Source organism: Mobula hypostoma, chromosome 18, assembly GCF_963921235.1.
Source record: "Mobula hypostoma chromosome 18, sMobHyp1.1, whole genome shotgun sequence".
Classification (NCBI taxonomy): Eukaryota; Metazoa; Chordata; class Chondrichthyes; order Myliobatiformes; family Myliobatidae; genus Mobula; species Mobula hypostoma.
In genome coordinates, this window is record NC_086114.1 from 56,067,494 (window position 1) to 56,085,667 (window position 18,174).

Below are 18,174 nucleotides of genomic sequence, written 5' to 3' on the forward strand. Positions count from 1 at the left end.
TTTCCTAAAAGGGGAGAAAATTTGGAAATCAGGGATGCAAAGGGACTTGGGAATCCTCCTGCAGGATTCCCTACAGGTTAACTTGCAGGGTGAGGAAGGCAAATGCAATGTTAGCATTCATTTCAAGAGGACTAGAATATAAATGCAAATTTGTAATGTTGAGGCTTTATAAAGCATTGGTCAAACTGCATTTTGAGCCCCTTATCAAAGAAAAGATGTGCTGCCATTGGAGAGGGTCCATGAGAAAGATCCTGGGATGGAAAGGATTAATGAATGAGGAGTGTTCGCTAGCTCTGGGCCTACACTCATTGGCATTTAGGACCAGAGTGCACGCCTTCAGAATAGAAGGATGTCCCTTTGGAACGGCGATGAGGAGAACCACAGAGCTCATCTTTGACTCTTCAATTCATAGATGGGAAGCAACCAAGGAGGACACCAAGTAGTTCTTCATCCTCAAGGGTGTACAGAAAGCAAGATAGAGTCAGAGGGAATTGAGCCAACTCCAGACAGACTTCTCCTGCTGTAGTTGACAGGGGTGAAAATGAGAGAGGTGAAGAACTGGCTGTCAGCACCCTTTAGCTCAGAATCCTCCAAGAACATATTCAGATTGAGGGTCCACTCCATGGAAAAGGGTAAGATGTTCTCTCACTGCTTCTTCCAGAAGGTTCATGGTGGGAGATGTGTAATCCACAGCCTTAAGGAGGAGGATGACTCAGTAACAACCTCACAGTCGAGGATTGTCTCGAGAATTTCGAGGATTGTCTCGAGGATTTCGAGGATCCGCAGATCCTTCCATAACAGTCTATATGACAGTAAGTTCACAGACAGCACAGCCTCCCAGCACTGTCACAGAGGTTTTATAAATAGCAAGTGTAGGAGTCTGGACCAGCCACAGTTCCTGGAGGAGCAGACGGGTTTCATGCTTTCTCTAGAGTTGAATAAAGCTCACAGAAGTGAAGTTTTGTGGGACTGAAGGGGCGTGGACCTGTTGGAAATGTACAACACTATACTTCTGGCTGACTGCATGTCAGACTCCATCATCACCAGGGAGGGAGGCAAAAGAGGTGGGGCGTGGCATTGCTGATCAGAGATAGTGTAACGGCTGTAGAAAAGGAGGAAGACATGGAGGGATTGTCTACGGAGTCTCTGGAAGTTAGGAACAGGAAGAGGTCAATAACACTACTGGGTGTTTTTTATAGACCACCCAATAGCAACAGGGACATCGAGGAGCAGATAGGGAGACAGATTCTGGAAAGGAGCAATAATAACAGGGTTGTTGTGGTGGGAGATTTTAATTTCCCAAATATTGATTGGCATGTCCCTAGAGCGAGGGGTTTAGATGGGGTGGAGTTTGTTAGGTGTGTTCAAGAAGGTTTCTTGACACAATATGTAGATAAGCCTACAAGAGGAGAGGCTGTACTTGATCTGGTATTGGGAAATGAACCTGGTCAGGTGTCAGATCTCTCAGTGTGAGAGCATTTTGGAGATAGTGATCACAATTCTATCTCCTTTACCATAGCATTGTAGTGGAATAGGAACAGACAAGTTAGGAAAGCGTTTAATTGGAGTAAGGAGAAATATGAGACTATCAGGCAGGAACTTGGAAGCATAAAATGGGAACAGATGTTCTCAGGGAAATGTATGGAAAAAATTGTGGCAAATGTTCAAGGGATATTTGCGTGGATTCTGCATAGATACATTCCAATGAGACAGGGAAAGGATGGTAGGGTACAGGGACCGTGGTGTACAAAGGCTGTTGTAAATCTAGTCAAGAAGGAAAGAAGAGCTTACCAAAGGTTCAAAAAACTAGGTAATGATAGAGATCTAGAAGATTAGAAGGCTAGCAGGAATGAGCTTAAGAAAGAAATTAGGAGAGCCAGAAGGGCCATGAGAAGGCCTTGGAAAACCCCAAGGCATTCTACAAGTATGTGAAGAGCAAGAGGATAAGACGTGAGAGAATAGGACCAATCAAGTGTGACAGCGGAAAAGTGTGTGTGCAACCAGAGGAAATAGCAGAGGTACGTAATGAGCACTTTGCTTCAGTGTTCACTATGGAAAAGGATCTTGAAGATTGTAGTGATGACTTGCAGCAGACTGAAAAGCTTGAGCATGTAGATATTAAGAAAGAGGATGTGCTGGAGATTTTGGAAAGCATCAAGTTGGATTAGTCGCCGGGACCAGATGAGATGTACCCCAGGCTACTGTGGAAGGTGAGGGAGGAGATTGCTGAGCCTCTGGCAATGATCTTTGCATCATCAATGGGGACGGGAGAGGTTCCAGAGGATTGGAGGGTTGCGGACGTTGTTCCATTATTCAAGAAAGGGAGTAAAGGTAGCCCAGGAAATTATAGGACAGTGAGTCTTACTTCAGTGTTCGGTAAGATGATGGAAAAGATCCTGAGAGGCAGGATTTATGAACATTTGGAGAGGCATAATATGATTAGGAATAGTCAGCATGGCTTTGTCAAGGGCAGGGGCAGGTCATGCCTTACAAGTCTGACTGAATTTTTTGAGAATGTGACTAAGCACATTGATGAAGGTAGAGCAGAGGATGTAGTGTATATGGATTTCAGCAAGGCATTGCTAAGGTACCCCATGCAAGGCTTATTGAGAAAGTAAGGAGGCATGGGATCCAAGGGGACATTGCTTTGTGGATTAAGAACTGGCTTGCCCATAGAAGGCAAAGCGTGGTTGTAGACGGGTCATATTCTGCTTGGAGTTCGGTGACCAGAGGTGTGCCTCAGGGATCTGTGCTGGGATCCCTTCTCTTCATGATTTTTATAAATGACCTGGATGAGGAAGTGGAGGGATGGGTTTGTAAATTTGCTGATGACACGAAGGTTGGAAGTGTTGTGGATAGTGTGGAGGGCTGTCAGAGATTACAATGGGACATTGATAGGATGCAAAACTGGGCTGAGAAGTGGCAGTTGGAGTTCAACCCAGATAAGTGTGAGGTGGTTCATTTTGATAGGTCAAATATGATGACAGAATATAGTATTAATGGTAAGACTCTTGGCAGTGTGGAGGATCAGAGGGATCTTGGGGTCCGAGTCCATAGGACAGTCAAAGCTGCTGCGCAGGTTGACTCTGTGGTTAAGAAGGCATATGGTGCATTGGCCTTTATCAACCGTGGGATTGAGTTTAGGAGCCGAGGGGTAATGTTGCAGCTATATAGGACCCTTGTCAAACCCCACCTGGAGTACTGTGCTCAGTTCTGGTCGCCTCACTACAGGAAGGATGTGGAGACCATAGAAAGGGTGCAGAGGAGATTTACAAGGATGTTGCCCGGATTGGAGAGTATGCCTTATGAGAATAGGTTAAATGAACTCAGCGTTGTTTCCTTGGAGCAATGGAGGATGAGAGGTGACCTGATAGAGGTGTACAAGATGATGAGAGGCATTGATTGTGTGGATAGTCAGAGGTTTTTCCCAGGGCTGAAATGGCTGGCACGAGACGGCACAGTTTTAAGGTGCTTGGAACAGGTACAGAGGAGATGTCAGGGGTAATTTTTTTTTCGCAAGAGAGTGGTGTGTGTGTGGAATGGGCTGCTGGCGACAGTGGTGGAGGTGGGTACGATAGGGTCTTTTAAGAGGCTTCTGGACAGGTATATGGAGCTTAGAAAAATAGAGGGCTATGGGTAACCCTAGTTAATTTCTAAGGTAAGGATGTGTTCTGCACAGCTTTGTGGGCCAAAGGGCCTGTATTGTGCTGTAGGTTTTCTATATTTCTTTCACCCTCATTCACAACCAGAGCGGGGAGAGGGAGGACATCAGAAATTGGAGACCCATTTTGCGTAATTATGTAATTGATTTACTTGTTTACTTATTATTGTTATGTTTTATTTTATTTATTATATTTTTCTCTCTCTGCTAGATTATAAATCACATTGAACTGCTGCTGCTAAGTTAACAAATTTCACGTCACATGCCGGCGATAATAAACCTGATTCTGATTCTGTTGAATATGGATTGTAAAGTATTGTCGAGCATCACCAGCAAATCTGCTTGGGGACAAGTGGTCCACCTGGGTGACACTTGTGCTGGTACCTGGTGGGAAGATCTTTAACAACCTTGTGCTGCTCAGGGATATCATTGCCTACATGTAGAACAGAGAGGTGGATGCTGCCTGGTCAGTTTCGACCAGGAGAAGGTCTTTGACAGGATATTTTATATATACACGATATATGTGCTCTCCAAAATGGGTTTTGGGGAGGGTATCAGAAATTGGACTGGACTGCTCCTGTTTCAGTAGCGCAGTTCAGTTCAATGGGTGTGATGCAGATAGTTGCCCTATCGAACCTGGAGTCATGCAGGGTTGGCTGCTCCTCCTGTCTTGATTGTGCACTGCACAGAGCCCTTTGCTGAATCCATCAGGAAGGATAAGGGCGTTAGAGTGGTGATGTTGCCAGGCAGTGGAGGCACACACGTGATAACCTCCCTGTACATGGATGATATCTCCACCTTCTGCTTGAATCCATAGTCAGTTCAAGACTGATCAGCCATCTGTGGTCAGTTTGAGTTGGCATCCGGGGCCAGAGTTAACCTCAAGAGGAGCGAGGCCATGCTCATCGGAAGCTGGACTAACTGATCCAGTATCCCCTTCACCATCAGGTATGACTACCTGCAGGTGCTGGGGATCTTGTTTGGAGGGGCTAAGGGGTGTAACATGAATTGGGGGGGACACATATTGGGAAGGTCAAACAAAAATTGAAACTATGGAAATGACAATAACTAGGGAGAACTTGTTCATCAGGTGTGACGTGCTGTCAAGACTGTTGTACTTGGTGCAGGCGTGGCTGGTTCCCCACTCCTTCACCTCAGTAATCATCTGGAACGTCTTCCAGTTTGAAGATGGAGTGAGTCCAACGGGTAATGATGCACATCCCTGGAGTATTGCAGCAAAAGTGTACCCAGCTTGGCCCTCATCGTGATAAGGGTCCCGTTTATTCCCACTCTTTTCTTCCTGTCTGCCAACCAATTCTCTATCCACATCAATACCTTACCCCCAATACCGTGTGCTTTAAGTTTGCACACTAATCTCCTGTGTGGGACCTTGTCAAAAGCCTTTTGAAAATCCAAATATACCACATCCACTGGTTCTCCCCTATCCACTCTACTAGTTACATCCTCAAAAAAATTCTGTAAGATTTGTCAGACATGAGTTTCCTTTCACAAATCCATGCTGACTTTGTCCGATGATTTCACCGCTTTCCAAATGTGCTGTTATCACATCTTTGATAACTGACTCTAACATTTTCCCCACCACCAATGTTAGGCTAACCGGTCTATAATTCCCTGGTTTCTCTCTCCCTCCTTTTTAAAAAAGCGTGGTTACATTAGCCACCCTCCAATCCTCAGGAACTAATCCAGAATCTAAAGAGTTTTGAAAAATTATCACTAATGCATCCACTATTTCTTAGGCTACTTCCTTAAGCACTCTGGGATGCAGACCATCTGGTCCTGGGGATTTATCTGCCTTTAATCCCTTCAATTTACCTAACACCACTTCCCTACTAACATGTATTTGCCTCGGTTCCTCCATCTCACCAGACCCTCGGTCCCCTACTATTTCCGGAAGATTATTTATGTCCTCCTTAGTGAAGACAGAACCAAAGTAGTTATTCAATTGGTCTGCTATGTCCTTGTTCCCCCCCCCCCACCGCCATGATCAATTCACCTGTTTCTGACTGTAAGGGACCTATATTTGTCTTAACCAATCTTTTTCTTTTCACATATCTATAAAAGCTTTTACAGTCAGTTTTTATGTTCCCTGCCAGCTTTCTCTCATAATCTTTTTAACCTTTCCTAATTAAGCCCTTTGTCCTCCTCTGCTGGACTCTGAATTTCTCCCAGTCCTCAAGGGAAGTGAGGAAGAAACGACGCTGGACAAGACACAAGCCCTGGATGAAACTAGGATACAGGGCCTGGGTTAGGACTAGACTAGGAAAGTGACCTGGACAAGGAACTAGGAACTTGGAACCTGGACAAGGACTCTGAGCCAGAGACTGGACAGGGACCCGGAACCTGGGTCTTGACTCGGGCTTGGACTACTTGGCCAAGTAGTTGGGCACGTGGCCAAGTGGTTAAGGTGTTCGTCTAGTTACCTCAAGGTTGCTAGTTCGAGCCTCAGCTGTGGCTGCATGTTTGTGCCCTTGAGCAAGGCACTTAATCATGCATTGCTCTAGTCTGTGCGAGGAGTGGCGCCCCACACAGACTTCCAATCTGCGCCTTGTAAGGCATGAGTCTCATGGTCTGAGTCGACGTTCCCCTGGACTCCAGATCAAGGCGAGGACAAGACATGGCTACAGGACTGGATGTGGAACTCCTACACAGGACAAGGCACACGGACAGGACGAGAACCCAAAGCCTTGACTTGGTCTTGGGAGAACTGGAACACAGAGACTTGGTCTTGGCAGAAGAGGAACACAGGGACTTGGTCCTGACAGAACAGGAACATGGAACACAGAGCCAGGACCCCTCCTTGGGAACAGGGCTCTACACAAAGTCAGGACCCCTCCTAGGAAGCAGGATGTAAGGCCCGGACTCATACACAGAACACAGAGACAGATCTCCACTCAAGGTAGTAGCAAATGGCCGGACCTACCCAGCAGAGGCGAGGACACAAAGTGACGGGTCTCAACACAAGGTAGCAGCAAACAGCTGGACCTACCTAGTGAAGGCGTGGACACAGAGACAGTTCCAAACAACAATAGACAGTTCCTTATCTGGACACAGCAAGGCTCCGGTCTTGCTCTGGCGGTAGAACCTGACAGCGATACAGGCGAGGACGTAGGTAAGGCTTCAGGGGGAAGGGAAGGGAACAGTCCAGCAACTGAAGCTGAACCCAGGAGCTGTTTACGTAGCCAGCCCAAAATGAGAATCATGTGCTTTAATCTAGGCACCCAGCAGAACAAGGGAAAACCAGAAAACCTGAAATAAGGATCGATGGACTGCTCCGTGAACCGGAATGTGGACTTTACGGACCGGACCATGACACTTGGAGCGACGGAGGATGAGAGGTGACCTGATAGAGGTTTATAAGATGAAGAGAGGCATTGATCGTGTGGATAGCAAGAGGCTTTTTCCCAGGGCTGAAATGGCTAGCACAAAGGGGCATAGTTATAAGATGCTTGGATGTAGGTACAGAGGGGATGTCAGGGGTAAGTTTTTCACACTGAGAGTGGTGGGTACATGGAATGCATTGCCAGAAATGGTGGTAAAGGTGGATACAACTGGGTCTTTTAAGAGAATTTTGGTTAGGTACGTGGAATAAAGAAAAATAGAAGGCTATGCAGTCGTGAAATTCTAGGTAGTCTCTGGAGTAGGTTACATGGTCGGCACAACATTGTGGGCCAAATGGCCTGTAATGTGCTGTAATTTCTATGTTCTATGTTCCATGAGTGTGTGCTGAGGGATGTACTGAAGTTCGGTGTGGACAAAGGGGGGAAGGCCTACAGTCTGGGCTCCATCTGCTACCACACATGGAGGGCTGAGTCTCGTGGTAAAGCCCCTCAAACATTGAAAGAGTGTATCACCCCAAGGGGGCCACGAGTGGCAACGGCGTTATGGTTTTAAAGAGTAAGTTAACACTAGTGAATGTACTGACCATGAATGCTAAAGTTTTGCACAACTTCTTTTGTATACAACAGTATATGTTTTATTTATTTTGGCTTTTTCTTTTGCCTTTTACTGAAGATTTCTTTGGAGGGAAACAATTGGAGTTTTAACTAAATTTTTGATGCCCTGCTTATTTGGGGCATGTTTATCAATTAAACTGTAACTGTTTTCATTGCCAATTAAATAATGTAGAGAATGTGTTTGCTGAAATCGGGAAGGAGGTACAGGAACCACCAGGTTCAGGAAAAGTTATTACCTCTCAACCATCAGGCTGTTTAACCAAAGGGGTTAACTTCACTCAGCTTCAATCGCCCCATCACTGAAACGTTCCCACAACCTATGGACTCAGTTTCAAGGACTCTCAGAATGAGAATCAGGTTTATTATCATCAGCATGTGTCGTGAAATTTGTTAACTTAGCAGCAGCAGTTCATTGCAATACATAATAAAGAAGAAGAGGAATAAATAAATAAATTACAATATACATATATTGAATAGATTAAAAATCGTGCAACAACAGAAATAATATACAAGGGATGATTGATAAGTTTGTGGCCTAAGGTAGAGGGAGTCAATTTTAGAAAACCTAGCACATTTACTTTTCAACGTAGTCCCCTCCTACATGTACACACTTAGTCCAGCGGTCGTGGAGCGTACGGTTCCCTTCTTTGTAGAAGTGGTCCACAGCAGGGGTGATTGGTAAGTTTGTGGCCCAAGGTAGAAGGAGAAGAGCTATTAATTTCAAACTTTCTGCATTATCACTCAAAGAGTTGAACTGCATGTGCATGTAACGAGAGTACCTTGGACCTCCAGGTGGTCCACAGCAGGGGTAATTGATAAGTTCGTGGCCTAAGGATTTAGATTCAGATTATGAGGACATTCAGTCCTCATTTATTGTCATTTAGAAATGCATTCATTAAGAAAAACGATACAATGTTCCTCCAGAATGGTATCACAGAAACACAGGACAATCCAAGACTAAAACTGACAAAACCACATAATTATAACATACAGTTACAACAGTGCAAAGCAATACCGTAATTTGATAAAGAGCAGACCATGGGCATGGTTTAAAAAGTCTCAAGTCCCGATAGACTCATCATCTCACGCAGACGGTAGAAGGGAGAAACTCTCCCTGCCATGAACCTCCAAGCGCCGCAAACTTGCTGATGCATTGGAAGCACCCAACCGCAGCCAACTCTGAGTCCGTTCGAAAACTTTGAGCGTCTGACCAGCCCTCAGACACCGAGCACCATCCTCTCCGAGAGCTTCGACCCCACTCCGGCCGCCGAGCAACAAGCAAAGCCGAGGACTCGGGGCCTTCCCCTCCGGAGATTCTGGATCACACAATAGCAGTGGCAGTGAAGCAGGCATTTCAGAACTCATCTCAGGAGATGAGTTATACAGCTCTCATTACATGCATGTGCAGTTCAACTCTTTGAGTGAAAATGCAGAAAGTTTGAAGTTAATAACTCATCTCCTTCTACCTTAGGCCACAAACTTATCAATCACCCCTGCTGTGGACCACTCCTGGAGGTCCAAGACACTGACTTCTACAAAGAAGGGATCCGTATGCTCCATGACCGCTATCTAAGTGTGTAAATGTAGGAAAAATAAATGTGCTAGGTTTTCTAAAATTGACTCCTTCTAACTTAAGCCACAAACTTATCAATCACCCCTCGCATATTAAAAAGGTAAGGTAGTGTCCAGGGGTTCAATGTCCATTTAGGAATCAGATGGCAGAGGGGAAGAAGCTGTTCCTGAATCGTATGTATGTGCCATCAGGCTTCTGTACCTTCTGCCTGATGATTAACAGTGAGAAAAGGGCATGCCCTGGGTGCTGGAGGTCCTTGATAATGGACACTGCCTTTCTGAGACACCGCTCCCTGAAGATGCCCTGGGTACTTTGTAGGCTAGTACCCAAGGTGGAGTCGTCTACATTTACACCCCTCTACAGCTTCTTTCGGTCCTGTGCAGTAGCCCCCCACCCCCCACACCAGACAGTGATGCAGTTTGTCAGAATGCTCCCCACGGTACATCTAAAGAAGTCTTTCAGTGTTTTTGTTGACATACCAAGTCTCTTCAAACTCCTAATGAAGTATAGTCGCTGTCTTGCCTTCTTTATAACCACATCGATATGTTGGGACCAGGTTAGACCCTTATTGACCTTGACACCCAGGAACTTGAAACTGCTCACTCTCTCTACTTCTGATCCCTCTATGAGGATTGGGATGTGCTCCTTCATCTTACCCTTCCGGAAGTCCACAATCATCTCAGGTTCTCGATATTTATTGCTTATTTATTTTTTTTGTATTTGCACAGTTTGATTGTTTGTCCGTCCTTTTGGGGTGATTTGCATTGATTATATTGTGTTTACTGCGAATACCCGTAGAGTATAGTAAAGATTACTTTGAAGTTTAATATTTTTAAATGACCTAAAATAATATAAAAAGCTGGAAGAATTCTGTAGCTGCTGAGCCAGAAGCAAGCCATTAGGCTTCAAAATGGTGAGATGTAAACCACCTACTTGATGTAAGACAGCGTTCCCTTTAACAGCGAGCGCTTTCCCGCAGCACAGCGCTGCCCACGGAGCCGTAGGTCGGCACAGGAAGGACCCGCCTGCTTCCTGCTCCACCCCCGGTTCGTCTGGCCACCGCTCGGTCGCGTCTGACGGGCGATGCTCCGCAGCTCGGGTCCCGTGCTTCTGGTCGGAGGCTCTTTCATCCGCTGCATCGGCTGGGAGGCGGGGACCCGTGCACTCCCAGGGGCGCTCTGCACTTCCAGAGCGGAGACAGGGACCTCCAGAGCCGAGCAGGGGAAAGACAGTAAGAACATTGCCGGTCATGTTTGCCTGAGTCAGATGCTAGAAATCTGGAGCAGCACGCACAAAATGCTGGAGGAGCTCAGCGAGTCAGGCAGCTTCTGTGGAGATGAATAAACGGTTGCTGTTTCGGGCCGAGACCTTTCATCAAAGCTGGAAATGCAGCCAGAGTAGGAAGGTGGTAGAGAATTGCTTCTCTGAGTGGAGGCCTGTGACTAGTGGTGTGCCACAGGGATCAGTGCTGGGTCCATTGTTATTTGTCATCTATATCAATGATCTGGATGATAATGTGGTAAATTGGATCAGCAAGTTTGCTGATGATACAAAGACTGGAGGTGTAGTAGACAGTGAGGAAGGTTTTCCGAGCCTGCAGAGGGACTTGGACCAGCTGGAAAAATGGGCTGAAAAATGGCAGATGGAGTTTAATACTGACAATTTTGAGGTATTGCACGTCGGAAGGACAAACCAACGTAGAACATACAGGGTTAACGGTAAGGCACTGAGGAGTGCAGTGGAACAGAGGGATCTGGGAATACAGATACAAAATTCCCTAAAAGTGTCGTCACAGGTAGATAGGGTCGTAAAGAGAGCTTTTGGTACATTGGCCTTTATTAATTGAAGTATTGAGTATAAGAGCTGGAATGTTATGATGAGGTTGTATAAGGCATTGGTGAGGCCGAATCTGGAGTATTGTGTTCAGTTTTGGTCACCAAATTACAGGAAGGATATAAATAAGGTTGAAAGAGTGCAAAGAAGGTTTACAAGGATGTTGCCGGGACTTGAGAAACAGTTACAGAGAAAGGTTGAATAGGTTAGGACTTTATTCCCTGGAGCATAGAAGAATGAGGGGAGATTTGATAGAGGTATATAAAATTATGATGGGTATAGATAGAGTGAATGCAAGCAGGCTTTTTCCACTGAGGCAAGGGGAGAAAAAAACCAGAGGACATGGGTTAAGGGTGAGGGGGGAAAAGTTTAAAGGGAACATTAGGGGGGGCTTCTTCACACAGAGAGTGGTGGGAGTATGGAATGAGCTGCCAGATGAGGTGGTAAATGCGGGTTCTTTTTTAACATTTAAGAATAAATTGGACAGATACATGGATGGGAGGTGTATGGAGGGATATGGCCCGTGTGCAGGTCAGTGGGACTAGGCAGAAAATGGTTCGGCACAGCCAAGAAGGGCCAAAGGGCCTGTTTCTGTGCTGTGGTTTCTATGGTATGGGGTGGGGAAGGAGGCCAAACTAGCGGGTGGTAGGTGAGACCGGGTGAAGGGGGAATGATGCCAGAAGCTGAGAAGTGATTGGGTGGGAGAGATGAAGGAGAGGGAATGTGATAGGAGTGGGGCAGGAGAAAGGGAAGGAGGAGGGGAACCGTAGGGAGTTTAATGGCAGGTCATGAGGATGGGGTTGGGGGAAAAAGGTGAGAGGGTAACCAGATTGGGGAATGGAAAAGGAGGGAAAAGGGAGAGAGGGTAATTATTGGGTGTTAGAGAACTTGCTGCTCGTGCCATCAGTTTGGAGGAAGGCAGAATATGAGGTGTTGTCCCTCTGTTTGAGTTTGGCCTCATTGTGCCAGAGAGAGGACATTGATGCACATATGGGAGTCAGTCTGGACAATATGGACAGTGTGGACGATGGTTCCTGACACTTGTAATGACCCTCTGACCACTGGATTTATTGCAGCCAATGGTGTTTCTATCAGTCTGCTGCAGTGGATTCAGCTCTCCACTCAGCTGTGAGACGCCTTGTTTATTTTTCACACAAACTGCAGTGGGAACAGCCTCCACTCTGAGCAGTGAGTGGATTTTCAGGGGTCTGTGCAGAGGTCCCAGCTCGGGTCTGTGAACATTAGTGGGACTCCACAGATTTCAGCAGGTGCCTCAGGCTCTGCCGATCTCCAAGTGAATTTTGTTCCTGACCTTTGAGTCATAGAGTTAAACAGCACGGAAACATGCCTTTTGCGCCATCTTGTCCACGCCAGCCAAATGACCTGACTTGGCCTCCTTGTCCTTCTAAACGTGTCCAAGAGTCTATTGAAAATGGTAATTGTACGTGCTTTTACCACTTCCTCTGGCAGCTTGTTCCACATACCCACCGCGCTCTGTGTGAAACAGATGGTCCCTTTAAAAATGTTCCCTCTTACTCTACCCCTGCACCTTCTGGTTTAGGACTCCCCTAATCTGGGGGAAAAAACTGACCAGTCAGCTATCTACACGCCTCATGATTATTATAAACCTCTATAAGGTCACCCCTCCACCTCCTACACTCCAGAGAAAACAGGCCAACCTCTCCTTATAACCCAAGCCCTCCAGTCTTGGTAACGTCCTCGTAAATCTTTGCACCATCCCCAGTTTAATGACATTCTTTGGAAAGCAGGGTGACCAGAACTGTCCACAGTACTCCAAATATGGGCTCACTAATATCTAGTATAGCATGACGTCCCAACTCCTGTACAAAATACCCTAAACGATGAAGGCAAGAGTGCCAAGTGTCTTCTCCATGACCCTGACTACTTGTATCGCCTCTTTCAGAGCACTATGTACTGTACCCGCAAGTCTCTCTGTTCTACAATACTCTTCAGGACCCTATCATTTACTGTGTAAGTCCTGTCCCGGTTTGTCTTACCAAAATGCAACACCTTTCATTAATCTGAATTAAACTTCTGAGTGTTCCTCCCAGTGCTGAAGCTGATGGCCATACAGGATGTTTAAGTGGATGGTGGGAGCTCAGAGGGCTGGAGAGCCTGTTCCTGTGCTGTGAGACCGGGGTGCGAACAAATCTGAAAGGCCTGCGGAAGGTGGTCCTTTCGGAAGGTCTGGAGCAAATGTTTGGTGTTGTAACCCAGCCTGACCAACTGCCTCAACTCTAGAACAGTCTCAGACCTGGAAGAGAACATCTGTATTGTTAAGTTGTAGCACAGAGGTGGTGAAATAGAACTCGACAGTGCAGGCTTTGACAGACTGTTTTAAGATGGTGCTGGTATTACCTCTCCCCCACAGCTCTGTAAGCACAACATTGTGGGCTGAAGGGCCTGTACTGTATTGTACTGTTCTATGGTTTATGTTAACCATGTACCAACCTCCCCTCATAGCTCAGAGAACTGTCTGCCAAATGCCTCACTGGACTAAAAAAAACGAATGCCTTTCATATCATTGGAGGGCCTTACCGTACAACAAAACTGGTTGGATTCCTGATCATTCTTTAGAACATTGACATGGTACTTTGACTCAAAGTTTCAGGCAGCATTAGTCCGGGGAACGGAGGTAGAAGTCAGCTAAAGGCAGTTGATATCATTTCAGGCAGTTGGAAAACAGTGGACACAGTGGGATATGATCAATAGCAGAAACTTGGTGTCGAATTGGGGCTTTGAGTCCTTAAACCCTGCCCTATGACTGGAGGCTTTTCACTGGGTTTTGTACCAATCTTCCTAAGAACATAAGAATTCAGAGCAGGAGTCGGCCATCTGGCCTGTCATGCCTGCTCTGCCATTCAATAAGATCATATCTGATCTGACTGTGGACTCATCTCCACCTCCCTGCCTATTCCCATAACCCTTAATTCCCCTACTATGCAAAAATTCTATCCAGTCTTGACTTAAATATGTTTACTGAGGTAGCCTCCACCGCTTCATTGGGCAGAGAATCCCACACTTTCACCACACTCTTGGAAAAGCAGTTCCTCCTCATCTAAATCCTAAATTTACTGCCCTGAATCCTGAGGCTATGTCCTCTAGTTTTTCACCTACCAGTGGAAACAACTTTCCTGCCTCTATCTTATCTATCCCTTTCATCATTTTATATGTTTCTATAAGATCTCCTCTCATCCTTCTGAATTCCAGTGAGTACAGTCCCAGGCAACTCAATCTCTCCTCACAGTCTAAACCCCTCATCTCCGGAATTAACCTGGTGAACCTGCTCTGTACTGCCTCCAAAGCCAGTATATTCTTCCTCAAGTATGGAGACCAGAACTGTACGGAGAGCTCCAGATGCGGCCTCACCATTACCCTGTACAGATGCAGCATAATCTCCCTGCTCTTAAATTCAATCCCTCTAGCAATGAAGGCCAACATTCCGTTCATATTTGGATACCAAGGGTACAGGTGACCCTGAAGTTATACCGCACGAGTTTCATATATTCAGTTAACAATAAAGAGACTTAAAACTAATCCTGATGGTACTTAGCTTGATGCCTTCAAGGGTACAAGATATTTCATGCAGATAACTGAAAATCACACACAGATGAAATTGGATTAAGACTGAATTGGTGGGATTTCTGTAGGATTTCCTATTTAGGGCACCCTTCTTTGGAACAAGTTAGAAAAGCCAAAAAAAAAGCGACTGCACGTGCAGGAATTCTGAAACAAAAACAAAATGCTCAGCAGGTCAGACAGCGTTTGGGAAGAGAGGGTTAGGGTTCAGTAGAGTTTAGGGTTTATAGCCTGAAATCTCAATTCCTGAGGGGTGAAACTTGTCCAGGCTGGCAGAACAACACACCCAGAACTTTGTAACAAGTTTATTAAAACTAGGTAAACATTGTGAATGAAATATTATAAAGACATGCACTAGAGCTAATGTAGCATGAGATATTATGGGAAGCCACTCAAGATTATTTAACATAAAGGTATTCGGTGAAAGGTCTTTGATCTGAAGCATTAGCACTGCTGTTCTCCCCCCAGAGGGTATTTAACCCACTGAGTGTTTTCAACATTTCTGTGTGTATTTTGAAATAAGTGGAGAGTGACATTTAAAGAGGACTTAGTGAACAATGTGTATGTAGCTGAAAGCTTTGGTAAGGTTTTATTTCTCTACATTACGCAAATACATTCACTTCTTCTGTCATCCAGTGGTTCTGTGGGCTACTGATGAGTACTGAGAGAACAATACGTTAGTTGTGGTTGTGACAATAGTTGAAATGTTAATGAGTTGGATGCAGTACTGAAAAGGTTTACTAGACCAATAATGAGAAATACAAGAGGCTGTAGATACTGGAATCTCGAGCAACAAACAAGATACTGGAAGAAATCAGCAGGTCAGGCAGCATCTCTGGAGGGAAACGGACAATTAATGTTTTGGGTTGAGAGCCTTCACTTGAACTGGATTCGGGAAAAGTTGGGCAGGTCATGCTTGTGTACACTGGACTTAAAGTTGGGCATGACTTCATAAAAAACATTAAAAAACAACCTTGAGGGTCTTAACCGTATAGGAGGAGAAGGTGTTTCCTCTGGTGGAAGAATCTAGAACTAGGGGTCAGTGTTTAAGAATGGGGACTTGCCTACAAAATCTTTTCTCTCAGAACATTATGAATCTTTAGAACTCTTGTCCTCAGAAGGCAGTACGAGCAGAGTTTTTGGATAGTTGTAGGGCCTAGGTCGATACTGGATGATCTGGGTGGCTGAAGGGTGATTGTAGTTAGGAGCTGAATTCCAGGGTTACACATTGTATCGGAGGGGTAGGAGGGCAGGCAGAGGGGGTGGCATGTCTCTGCTGGTAAAGAGTGACATCAAATCATCAGAAAGATATGAAATAGGATTGGAAGATGCTGAATACTTGTGGGTTTGAGTTAAGAAACTATAAGGATAAAAGGACTCTGATGGGAGTTATATGCAGGCCTCCATACAGTAACTAGGATGTAGACTACAGACTAAAACAGGAAATAGAAAAGGCATGTCAAAAGGGCAATGTTATGATAGTTATGTGAAATTTTAACATGCAGGTCGATTGGGAAAATCAAGTTGATAATGGATCTCGAAAGTGAATTTGTTGAATGCCTACGAGATGGCTTTTTAGAGCACTTTGTCATAGAGCTTACTAGGGGATCAGCTATACTGGATTGAGTGAAACATAGAAACATAGAAAACCTACAGCACAATACAGGCCCTTCGGCCCACAAAGCTGTGCCGAACCTGTCCCTACCTTAGAATTACCTAGGCTTTACCCACAGCCCTCTATTTTTCTAAGCTCCATGTACCCATCCAGGAGTCTCTTAAAAAACCCTATTGTTTCTGCCTCCACCACTGCCGGCAGCCCATTCCACACACTCACCACTCTGCGTAAAAAACTTACCCCTGACATCTTCTCTGTACCTACTTTCAAGCACTTTAAAACTGTGCCCTCTCGTGCTAGCCATTTCAGCCCTGGGGAAAAGCCTCTGACTATCCACACGATCAATGCCTCTCATTATCTTGTACACCTCTGTCAAGTCACCTCTCATCCTCCGTCGCTCCAAGAAGAAAAGGACGAGTTCACTCAACCTATTCTCATAAGGCATGCTTCCGAATCCAGGCAACATCCTTGTAAATCTCCTGTGCATCCTTTCTAAGGATTCCACGTCCTTCCTATAGTGAGGCGACCAGAATTGAGCACAGTACTCCAAGTGGGGTCTGACCAGGGTCCTATATAGCTGCAACATTACCTCTCAGCTCTTAAACCTAATTCCACGATTGATGAAGGCCAATGCACCATATGCCTTCTTAACTACAGAGTCAACCTGCGTAGCAGCTTTGAGTGTCCTATGGACTTAGACCCCAAGATCCCTCTGATCCTCCACACTGCCAAGATTCTTACCATTAATGCTATATTCTGCCCTCATATTTGACCTACCAAAATGAACCACCTCACACTTATCTGGGTTGAACTCCATCTGCCACTTCTCAGCCCAGTTTTGCATCCTATCAATGCCCCACTGTAACCTCTGACAGCCCTCCACACTATCCACAACACCCCCAACCTTTGTGTCATCAGCAAATTTACTAACCCATCCCTCCACTTCCTCATCCAGGTCATTTATAAAAATCACAAAGAGTAGGGGTCCCAGAACAGATCCCTGAGGCACATCACTGGTCACTGACCTCCATGCAGAATATGACCCATCTACAGCCACTCTTTGCCTTCTGTGGGCAAGTCAGTTCTGGATCCACAAAGCAATGTCCCCTTGGATCCCATGCCTCCTTACTTTCTCAATAAGCCTTGCATGGGGTACCTTATCAATGCCTTGCTGAAATCCATATACATTACATCTACGGCTTTACCTTCATCAATGTGCTTAGTCACATCCTCAAGAAATTCAATCAGGCTGTTAAGGCACGACCTGCCTTTCACAAACCCATGCTGACTATTCCTAATCATATTATGCCTCTCCAAATGTTCATAAATCCTACCTCTCAGGATCTTCTCTATCAACTCACCAACCACTGAAGTAAGACTCACTGGCCTATAATTTCCTGGGCTATCCCTACTCCCTTTCTTGAATAAGGGAACAACATCCACAACCCTCCAATCCTCCGGAACCTCTCCCTTCCTCATTGCTGATGCAAAGATCATTGCCAGAGGCTCAGCAATCTCCTCCCTCGTTTCCCACAGTAGCCTGGTTACATCCCATCCGGTCCCGGTGACTTATCCAACTTGATGCTTTCCAAAAGCTCCAGCACATCCTCTTTCTTAATACTTACATTGGTGGAGGGGCAGTTAGTATTGAGGAAACAGGAAGACCGCAGAAGGACTGAGACAGATTAGGAGCATGGATAAGAAGGTGGAAAATGAAGTACAATATTGGAAAATGCACGGTCATGCACTTTGGTAGAAGAAATAAATGTGCAGTTTATTTTCTAAAAGAGAAAATCCAAAAATCTGAGATACAAGGAGACTTGGGAGTCTTTGTGCAGAACACCCTGAAGGTTAACTTGCAGTTTGTGTCGGTGGTGAAGAAGGCAAAGGTAATGTTAGCATTCATTTCAAGAGGTCT

The 18,174-nt window shown here is 45.5% G+C and overlaps 1 protein-coding gene across 1 annotated transcript in view; it reads left to right on the plus strand.

Annotated features, from left to right (window-relative positions):
* Window positions 1–10,235: 10,235 nt before the first annotated feature.
* The window catches only part of LOC134358559 (deoxyuridine 5'-triphosphate nucleotidohydrolase-like), a 53,769-nt gene continuing 45,830 nt past the window's right edge, over window positions 10,236–18,174 (plus strand). The window contains exon 1 of the mRNA XM_063070929.1: window positions 10,236–10,439. Within this exon, the coding sequence (XP_062926999.1) occupies window positions 10,292–10,439 (148 nt within the window). The 5' untranslated portion in view covers window positions 10,236–10,291. The remainder of the gene's footprint in view (window positions 10,440–18,174) is intronic.